The sequence below is a fragment of the Octopus bimaculoides genome, chromosome 2 (assembly GCF_001194135.2).
Source record: "Octopus bimaculoides isolate UCB-OBI-ISO-001 chromosome 2, ASM119413v2, whole genome shotgun sequence".
In the NCBI taxonomy this organism is placed as follows: Eukaryota; Metazoa; Mollusca; class Cephalopoda; order Octopoda; family Octopodidae; genus Octopus; species Octopus bimaculoides.
The window spans coordinates 128079340-128090856 of NC_068982.1; the positions used below are offsets into that span (position 1 = coordinate 128079340).

Consider the following 11517-nt stretch of genomic DNA (forward strand, 5'->3'; position numbering starts at 1 on the left):
CCACCACCACGTTACTCTGGGTCGGGAGGGGACCTTACACCACCCACAAATCTGGTCGGTGGCTTTCAACAGGTTGTCCCGCAGAAATCTCCAATTGTCTTCCACGTTGTATGATGCTATATCCCCTTCTATTTCGTTAAATGCTTCAAGTAACTTGTCTCTAAGTCTCTGTCCGTTTGCAGGGTCTTTAAGCTTCCACACCCTTCTCCTCCAAGCCTGTCTAATTCTGGGCACCCATTTTGCCTTGATCCCAAAGTCGCTAACTACTAATCTATGTTGTGGGGTACATTCTTCGCCAGGGTAGGTTTTGGCATTTATAAGCCGCCCTCTTTCTCTAGAATTGGAAAATTTCATAACTACAAGATAATGCATGATTAGTTCAAAACAATGTGAATAAGTATTATGTTTGACAGAGTAATCTAAATACTAAAGGGTTAATCATAGCTCTGCTGAGGCTAAAGGACAATTGTGCAGTACTGCACCTTGGGCCAAAGGCTTGTGCTATTGCTCTGGTCCAGCCAATTCATTGTAAATGAAATTGGCTGACAGAAACTGAAAGAAGGCCATTGTAGGATATGTATTGTATGTGTGTTAGTATCTTTGTCTGTGCATGCTGCTCAATAGAAGTAAATAAGTGTCACCATCATAGAAGCAGTGCCATTTGTTTCCAAAATGCCATGAAAATATGTCCAGCCACGTGGGACTATTGCGTTGCTTGGAAACATGTGAATTGGGCAACAGGAACGGCATCTGACCATAGAAAACTTGCTTCAATAAACATCATCCGGCCCATGCAGACATGGACAAATGGGTGTTAAAACAACTGCAGTTGTGATGATGATGATGATGATGATGGTGATGATGATGGTGATGGTGATGGTGATGATGATGATGATGATGATGATGATGATGATGTTGCTGTTGTTGTTGTTGTAAGGAAATTTACCATCAGACTTTAGCTCGAGGTAAAATTTCAAAAGGTTTGGCAGTTAAAACAGAAAGTGTAAAATGAAGCATTATTTTGTTTCTGATTTGTTGAGTTGCCAACCAGTTTTTTATTAGGTTTTGAATAAATTGTGAAATTGTTACTGTCTGAATGTTTATGATGTTACTTTTATGATATTATGAAATCTGTGATTCTAAATAATGTTGTTGTCTTAGACAGCTCTGATGAAACCTTTCAGCAGAGTTCATTCTGCATAGTGCATCTTCATCATTATCCAATGTATGTAAGTTGATGAATGGAGGATAGATGAAATGGGGAAATTTGGACTGGTGTTTCTAGCAAACCAAGTGTCCACATAGAACTTTCAGTGTTCTTAATATTCTTTTACTTGTTTCAGTCATTGGACTACAGCCATGCTAGAGCACCACCTTGAAGGGTTTTAGTCGAACAAATCAACCCCAGGACTTACTTCTTAAGCCTGGTACTTATTCTATTGGTCTGTTTTGCCGAACTGCTAAGTTACAGGGATGTAAACATACCAACACTGGTTGTCAAGTGGTGATGGGGATGCAAACAGAGGCACAAACACACAAACACACACACACACACACACACACACACACACACACATGTTGGGCTTCTTTCAGTCTCCACCTACTAAATCCACTCACAAGGCTATAGTAGAAGACACTTGCCCAAAGTGTTCCCACAGTGGGATTGAACATGGAACTATGTGGTTTCTGAAGCAAGCTTTCTACCATACAGCTACATCTCCACCTATGTAATAATATTTCTTAAAAATTGAGTGTGTAATGGTGTATAGCAATGGCCTGGAATGTGTCTAGAATTCCTGGATTTAAATAAAACTTTACCACAAAAGTTTTTTTACTTTTCATTTTATTTGTTTTTGTCTTGTTTTTTTGTCACAAACTTTCAAAATGAAATATTTCCAATTTCAATTTTCATCACTTTAAAATTGATATTTGTAATCAAACAAAATCATTATATCTTTAAATTGTTTTAAAATTTGAATGTTTTCCATTTTGGTTTTACTACTAAGTTTCGTTCATACTAATACTTGAACAAATAACAATGCTTCCTCATTTTTTTTGTTTGTTTGTAGAATGAAGGTTCCCAAGAGGATCATGAAGAGGTGGTTATTCCTGTTAGTGATACAGAGGTAAGTGATTAGCATTCTTAGTCACTGACGACCTCTTGGTTTTAGTGAAATAAAATGACTGGTAGTCAATTTGTCAGTCAATCCATTAGATTTGTCAGTCTTTTCGTCATCATCCATCACCTCATCAATCACTTTTTTTTCTTTTCTGATCTGTCAGTCCTAGCTGATTGATCGATTGATTGAACAGTTAATCAAACAAATGATTAGTTAATTGGTTAAATACTAACAATAATTCTTTCTCCTATAGACACAAGGCTTAAAATTTTGTTGGGAGGGGGCTAATTGATTATATCGACCCCAGTGCTCAACAGGTACTTATTTTATCGACCCCCAAATGGATGAAAGGCAAAGTCACTCTCAGTAGAATTTGAACTCAGAACAAAGAGAGACAAAATGCTGCAAAACATTTTGTCCAGTAGGCTACCGGTTCTGCCAGCTCGCCACCTTACAAGTTGACTAATAATAAAATAAGTGAAATAGAACGCGGGCACGTCTTTATTATTGGCACAATGACTCTTGAGACACAATAAAATCTGTTTCAACACATGAGTTCACATCAATAATCTTGCATGCCAAATACTACGAAAAATTGATTAGTCAGTCTAAATAAAGTTGACTATATTTCTACTTCACTAGAAATATTACTGTTTCTCATTAGTGTCTTATTCTCTGATAATTAGTAACTCATTTACGAGCTGTAATAATTTTCATCAGAGAAAATAATAACTTTTGTCCTGCTTTGAAAAAAACCTTATGTTTTGCAAATTATCTTTCAAAGAATATGCCCAAATTAATCTTGAAAAGTTGACAAGCTCAAATTCAGCCAATTAAATTAAATTTGTTTTATACAAAGAACCTTAGTGTTTGAGCAAAGCAAATGTGATAGGCATAAATTGCTTATTAGACTTTTCAGTGTAAATAAATATCTTTTATCTTTTACTTGTTTCAGTCATTAGACTGCAGCCATGCCAGGACATCACCTTCAAGAAGTTTAGTCAAACAAATCAATTCCAATGCTTATCGTTTCTTTTTTAAAGCTTGGCACTTATTTTGTCAGTCTCTTGCTGAACTGCTAAGTTACAAGGATGTAAACACAACACCAGTTTTCAAGTTGTGGGGGTGGAGGCAAACAGACACAAAAATACATACACACACAAACGCATACACATGCACACACAGACACACATATATATATGCACACATACATATATACATGCATATCTATATATTGAGTAATCCCATAAATAATGCAGTTTTTTTATACTTCATTTATTTTTCAAAATTAAGATAAAGTTCTTTCTTAATCTTAAATATACTCTCCTGCATTTTCTACAATGCTCTTCCATCTATATGGTAGATTTGCAAGGCCCCTCTTCCAAAATTCACTTGTCCATGATGAAAAATACTCCTCCAGTATTGTTCTGACCTTGTCTACAGAATTCATGTTTTTCCCATCCAAATGATTTTGAAGACTGTGAATAAATGATAATCAGATGGGGCAATGTCTGACAAATATGGTAGGTGGGGCATCGTTTCCCATTCAAACTGCGCCAGCCTTTGGAATGTCATCCTTGCTGTATGTGGCCGAGCATTATCCTGATGGAAGAACACCTTTTGTCTTGAAACCAAAGATGGTCGTTTTTCTTCTAGCACTGACTTAAACCACTCAAAGTGCTCACAGTGGATCTCCTTTATTATTGTTCGGGTTGGGTTTAAAAGTTCAAAGTGGACTAAACCTTTCATATCCCACCAAACAGATAACAACACCATACATGGGTGAAGAACTTCTTTAGCCTGGAGTACCAGTGTTTCTCCTTTCCCTACTCACTGTCTTCGATGCTTGACAGTTTTATAGAGAACCCATTTCTCATCACCAGTAACTATTCAAGCCCAAAAAGGTTCATTCGTGAAAAGTGACAACATAGAAGAGCACACATTCACTCTATGCATGCGATTAGACTCAGAAAGTTTGTGAGGAACCCACTGACCCAATTTGCTGACTTTTCCGATGGTACACAGATGTCAATGAATAGTTGAATGACCAAATCCAAGCTTCTCTCACTGCTTGACAACTGGTATTGTTTTGTATTCCCATGACTTAGTAGTTTTGCAAAAGAGATCCTTAGAATGAGTGCCAGACTTACAGAATAAAAGGACTGTGTTTGATTGGTTTGACTAAATGCTTTAAACTTTTAGCATTTAAACTGGCTAGATCTGGCCTCTTGCAGCAACCCTATAATATTATTCTAAAAATATACTATCACATAAGTTTGAGGTGGTGCTCCAGCATGAGTGCAGTTCAGTAAAGGAAACAAGAATAAAAAATATATATAATCTTAGTAATTTAGAAGCATATATAAATTTTAGAGGTATATTTTGATTTTCTTGATCGAAAATAATACTTTCTTAGTTATTGATTTAACTCTACAATACCTCTTAACACATTTTATAGTTTGTAAAAGCTGTTTCTCTTCAGTATTCAGTATTTTTGCTTTTTTTAAATTACTTCAAAAAATAAATCCAGTTGAATATTTGATAAATTGGAAATATCAGACTACTTTACATCTTGAAAAATAATATTTTGCTAACTATTGAAATTGCTTTAAAAGAAAAGTACTATTTTAAAATTTGAAGTCTGCATAAGAAATACATTTCTTTTTTTTTTTTTTTTTTTTTTTTTTTCTTTTTTTGACATTAAGGTGACAAGCTGGCAGAATTATTAACATGCCAGGCAAAATGCTTTGTGGCATTATGTTTGAAATTCCAATGCCACCAAGCTCAACTTTGCCTTTCATCCTTTTGGGTTCATAAAATAAGTACCAGTCAACTTACCCCCTCCCCTGAAATTGCTGGTCTTGTGCCAGAAGATTGAAACCAATATTTTGGGGACATTGCTCACATAATTCTTGGGTTCTCTAATCAAAAGTTTGTGCTGATGAGAAAGAATAATGTGGCTAAAGTGGATTTTGAAAAGTTGAAGATTAGTATATCACAGGACCATGTGAAAAAATTTCCAAGGTACAAATTAAAATTAAAGGGGAAAAAATGGATAAGGAAACTTGAATTTAACAGTGCTGACATGTTAAGAATCAAATATAGATCATAAAGGATATGGTAAAAATCAATATATTCAAAGAAGGGCATTGAAAGAAAATCAACTTATTACCAAAGGTGTAGGCATGGTTTTGTGGTTAAGGAGCTCACTTTGCAACCAGGGCAAGGGTCTTCTACTCTAGCAAATTTGGTAGATGGAATCTGTGTAGAAACCTGCCTTGTGTGTTTGTCTTTGTAATTATGTTTGTTTCCACTACTACTTGAGAACTGGTGTTGGTTTGATTATATTCCCGATAATTTAGCAGTTCAGCAAAAGAGATTGATAAAATAAATACCTAACTTGAGAAATAAGTTCTGGGGTTAGTTTGTTTGATTAAACGCTTCAAAGCAGTGCCCCAGCATGACCGCAGCGTCATGGCTGGAACATGTAAAAAGTAAAAGATATAGAAGATGTAAAAAACATGTAAAAAGTAAAAGATATAGAAGTTGTAAAAGTAAAAATAAAAGATATAGAAGATGTAAAAGTAAAAGATATAGAAGATGTAAAAGTAAAAATAAAAGATATAGAAGATGTAAAAGTAAAAGATATAGAAGATATAAAAGTAAAAGATATAGAAGATGTAAAAAGTAAAAGATATAGATGATGCTGAATCCAAAATGTTTCTTGTTTTATGTACTTTCTGTGAAGCCTTGTGAGAGTTTTTCCAATTTCTTACAACAATTAAAATCTTTTGGGGATAGGTTATCTTACATGAAAATAATTAGCAACTAGCATATAAAGAAAAAAATATATAATGATCAGAAAATACTTGTTGGTTGTTTGTTGTTCATTTAACTATGTAGATAACCTTCATCCCTTCCTTTTGTGAGAATTACAGAATTCCTTGTACTACTATCAGAGCCAACAATTCATTGTTGTATATTCTTTGCAATTGATTCATTATCATATAAATTTTCCCTTTGATGAGGAACTATTCTTTCGTAGTGTTAGATAAAATGTGGCAGGTAAATTGATTCTTAACTTCATATCTTGTTACCCAGTGTGTGTTCTAGCAATTTAGTTTATTATTAAGGTATTATATGCAAGATCAAAGAGAGCATTTATATAGTTTTATAAACCCAGATCATTAGTGATGGATTAATGTTGAGTCTTTAGTTTGGACAGTGGCTATATAATAAATTCCTTTTCATTCAGTATATGTAACTAAGGAAAAATCTAACACATTATGTCTTTAAGCTGTATGAATATAGTTGTGCTGGATTACTGCATTGTAGAGAAACAAACTGGATTAGTATCTTAATAAAAATGCTGACTAGAGAAAACTGCTCAAGTTATCAGATAATTTTACTTCTCTTTCGAAGAACACAGGGAATGTAGAATAATGCACTCCAAGTAGTTTATGTATTGGTGATGATTCATACAGAAATATAAAACTAATTTGCAACAGTTTCCAATGAATATCATGTATGTAGGAGTGATGAAGGATTGGTGGAAGAGCAGACAACAGTTAATTAAATCCTCCTTTCGCACACACAGCTACCTTGACTGATTGCATTTTCTTGTGTTCTGACAGCTTATATAGATTTCTCAACTTGTTAAGTATGATTGCACATTATTAAGTAAACCGAAGTTCTTTGAATGAAATATTACAGTGTAGTTTTTAATGAATTTCTCTATGAAAGAATTTTTTGATATTATTTACAGAACTGACATTTATATATATATATATATATATATTATATGTATTATTTACATATATATATCATCATCATCATCATCATCATCGTTTAACGTCCGCTTTCCATGCTAGCATGGGTTGGACAATTTGACTGAGGACTGGTGAAACCGGATGGCAACACCAGGCTCCAATCTAATTTGGCAGAGTTTCTACAGCTGGATGCCCTTCCTAATGCCAACCACTCCGAGAGTGTAGTGGGTGCTTTTACGTGTCACCTGCACGAGGGCTAGTCAGGCGGTACTGGCAACGGCCACGCTCAAAATGAGACAGATAGATATAGTTAGACACAGATATATTTATATATATTTACATACTACATATATATTTATTTTATTTACATATATACTTTACATCTTATTTACAGAATTGGTGTTTAATATTAGTTTTTGTTGATTATTAAAAAAATACAGTAGCATCTCAAAATTTAAACCCAAAGATTAGAGAGACAAAATTTATTGCTAAAATGTATCTGTTTTGTATAAACATTGAAAAAAAAAATCATTCTAGAATTTCTGCTAATTGATTTTCTACTTTTTTTAATTTTAGTTCCTCTGGAAAGCAAATGACACATGATTGATTATTAGATTAAGTAATCAAAATAAAATTAAAATTTTTTTCAGTCTTAAATTTCAAATTACTTCATGTTAGATTCTTTTTATAAAAATCTCTGTAATAAAAGTAAGTTAGGATAATGTTAGTGTGCATTCATTAGAGGAAAAGGAAATTCTTGTTGTTTTAGAGACGCCTTTTCTTTAGAGATACAAAGATATGTTTAAGTGAACTCATTACTCTTTTATAGATCTAGGTACAGGCGAAGTTGTGTAGTTAAGAAGTTTGCTTATCAACCACATGGTTTAGAGTTCAGTCCCATTGCATGGCACCTTGGGCAAGTGTCAATTTTTTTTCTAGATGAAAACTGAAAGAAGACTGTTGTACATGAGTGTGTGTGTGTGTGTGTATTGTATGTGTGTGTTTGTTTCTCTCTGTCTCCACATAGCATGGTAGTTGATAATGAATGTCATTATCACACAAGTGGTATCCTTCATTTTTGAATCTTTCATGAAAACATGTCCAGTCTTGGGGAGATATTATCTTGCTTGAAAACAAGTGAGTGTTGACAACCAGAAGGGCGTCCACCTGTAAAACATCTGCCTCAACAAATTCCATCTGATCCATGCAAACATTGAAAAGTGGACATTAAAGCAGTGATGATGATGATGGTGGTGTGGAGATCTACTAATTTCCTTTATCACACATGTGTACACATATACATGTGCACATTCATTCTGCCTTAAAAATTACAAGTCTTGATGTTATACTAACATTATCCATGCAATTAAGTTCAATGAATAGATTTTAACAACACAGTACAGCTATATTTATTGTTTTAAACTCTCATCATTAGAGTTAATATACAATATTGACTAGTATACAGTATTTTTCAAGCCTGACTAATCCTAACTAGCAAAGCAGCCCAATTGCTTGGTGAAGAAACACCAACTCACATCATGCAGACTTGTCATGTTAATTGCTCTGATGAGTTTCTGCTTCTATGAACCATTTATATTACTATTTTCTATCACTATTATTAATCTGTAAGAACTCATCAGACCTAACCAAGTAGTTGTGATGTATTAGAAAATTATTTCACTGCATAAATGTTTACATTAGAAGTAAATATAAACAGAGTTATTGGATTATTATAAACTCTGAATATGTATAATCTGCATAGAACAGCATTTTATTTTTAATTGATTTCTTAGTCCCTTGTGCTTAGAATTCAACTTCAGATAGATTTTGATATCATTCAAATGCTGAAAGAAATTCATTATAATCTATTTTATATTTATACCTTTTGCTGTTTTTCTGTGTGTTACTTTCATTCTAAAGAATGCAGTGCGGCTAAATGGTTATGATGTTCCAAGTTCCATTATCATCATCATCGTTTAATGTCCGCTTTCTATGCTAGCATGGGTTGGACAATTTGATTGAGGACTGGCGAACCAGATGGCTGCACCAGGCTCCAATCTGATCTGGCAGAGTTTCTACAGCTGGATGCCCTTCCTAACGCCAACCACTCTGAGAGTGTTGTGGGTGCTTTTACATGCCGCCAGCACGGCGACACTGGTGCATTGTAATTGGGGCAGTCGTCTTTTACCATATCCTTTGGCAACCTAAGCCTTGTGAGTTAAACTGGTTAGATGGAAACTGTGCAGAAGCCTGTCAAATGGACTGTCCCTGTAATGTAAAGGGCTTGCCTAGTCACACACTGGGCCATGTTGATTTCCTCTGAGGTTTATGTTAAGGGTGCACAATTCTATGGAATACTCAACTACATACATTTTAATTCCATGAGCTGGTAATTCAGTTCATTGAAAAACTGAATAATTGTCATCTAAACTGATGGAAATCAATCTGCTTTTTTTTTTTTTCTTTAATAATTCTCTGCTATTTGTTTACAGGAATATAGTGGTCTCCGTACTCAAGACTTACAAGAAGTAAAAGATCAGCTGCTAGTTGAGACAGCTGATATGTTGAGTGTCCCACTCTTTACTGCTGAAGCTCTCCTTAGAAACCATGGTAAGTTCACGCTTTCTTTTTTCTTTTTTTGGTGCTGGTGGTGGTGGGGACATTTTATTTTTTTGTTACTACTTATATTTTTTTTTTCATCTCTTGTTTAAATCATGAAAGAAAATAATTTCTTTAAGACAGTCTAGAAGTAGCTACTCAATTGTACACAGAAAAAAATAGTCATGTATTCGTCGCAAAGTACACTGGACTCTAGGAGCTGCACTAATGTTAAGCACGTACATCATCCAATCTCACAATTCAAGTAGCTTTGTACTATTCTAGTGGCATGCTTTATGTTCTATTTTTCCTTACATGCATTCAGAAGGATTCCAGAATTGCTGATTTTACAAACAGTGAACAAAATAGGTGCTTATATCTACTGTTTAATTTTTTTAATTCTTTTGTAGTCACTAGACTTTCATAAAAGAAACATCTACATATCTATGAATATATATATATAATATATATATATATATATATATATATATATATATATATATATATATATATATATATATATATACACACACACACACACCAATGTTTCTTTGAGTTATACACACTGAACAATTCTTAGAGAGGTGTTTTTACTATTACTGCTATGAACACAAAATGTTAAGTTGAGACTGAATAGCTAAAACAAAGATTTTTACATAAATTATCTTGGTAGAGAATAGTAATAGACTGGAGAATAAATGGTAGGATTAATTTAATATAATAACTTTGTCAAAATACATTGAAGTGAATATATAGTCACTTATTGATTTAAATAGATACATTACACATGCACGCACAAAACATAGCTATATATCTTACTCTCTGATTCTCTTGTTTTCTCTCTTATATGTATAAGTGTGGATATATATATATATATATATATATATATAGATGTATGTGTATTGTTTACATGTAAGTATGTATGCCTGTATTATCTATAATGAGGCCAGGGCTGCCTCTGCGTGATCGTTACCAGCGTCGCCTTACTGGCACTTGTGCCAGTGGCACGTGAAAAATACATTTGAGCGAAGGCTGCTGCCAGTGCCGTTGGACTGGCTCCTGTGCAGGTGGCACATAAAAAATACCATTTTGAGCGTGGCCATTGCCAGTACCGCGTGACCGGCCCTCGTGCCGGTGGCACGTAAAAGCTCCCACTACGCTCTCAGAGTGGTTGGCGTTAGGGAGGGCATCCAGCTGTAGAAACTCTGCCAGATCAGATTGGAGCCTGGTGCAGCCATCTGGTTTATCAGTCCTCAGTCAAATCATCCAACCCATGCTAGCATGGAAAGCGGACATTAAACGATGATGATGATGATATCAAAGGATCAAAGGTCTTTCCCAAGCCGAAGGTTCATAAGGCCACTTTCCTAAATAAGTAAGGTCAGTTTCCTATATACTGTAGTGTATAGCATGTATCCCCATCTGGATGGGGACACCAGTCTGTTGCAGGATTGATCTCATTTGCCAGCTGAATTGACTGTAGCAATGTGAAATGAAAGGTTTTGCTCAAGAACACAATACACCACCCATTCTAGGTATTGAAACCACAATGGTATGTACATGAGTGCCACATCTGAACCACTAAGCCATGCACCTACACACAAACACACACACATGGACTGATAGAGAGAGAAAGAGAGAGAGTGTGTATATATATATATATGTGTGTACAAACAAACAAGCTCAACAGGGGGAAAGATATATTGTTAATCCTCCTTATTATATATGAGATTTATGAGCCAGTTTGTTCATATTTTATTTCTTATTGTATGTTTGATTTTTCTTTTAGTGATTTTTTCCTCAGTAAGAGACTTACATTGCAATCTTGAAATATTGTTTGTAGATTCTCATTTCCCCCTTTTGTGAATTACTCATAAAGATTAATTAAAGTGAACTCTGATGAATTCAAATGTCTATATCTATCTATCTATCTGTGTATATATATATATATATATATATTCACATATATATATATACACACACATATATATACATGTATATACATACCTATACAAATATATATGTATATA

The 11517-nt window shown here is 34.2% G+C and overlaps 1 protein-coding gene across 1 annotated transcript in view; it reads left to right on the plus strand.

Moving 5' to 3' along the window:
* The window catches only part of LOC106874304 (ankyrin repeat and IBR domain-containing protein 1), a 304438-nt gene that overhangs the window by 204591 nt on the left and 88330 nt on the right, over positions 1-11517 (plus strand). Inside the window, exons 7-8 of the mRNA XM_052965880.1 lie at positions 2070-2126; positions 9382-9499. Of these exons, the coding sequence (XP_052821840.1) occupies positions 2070-2126; positions 9382-9499 (175 nt within the window). The remainder of the gene's footprint in view (positions 1-2069; positions 2127-9381; positions 9500-11517) is intronic.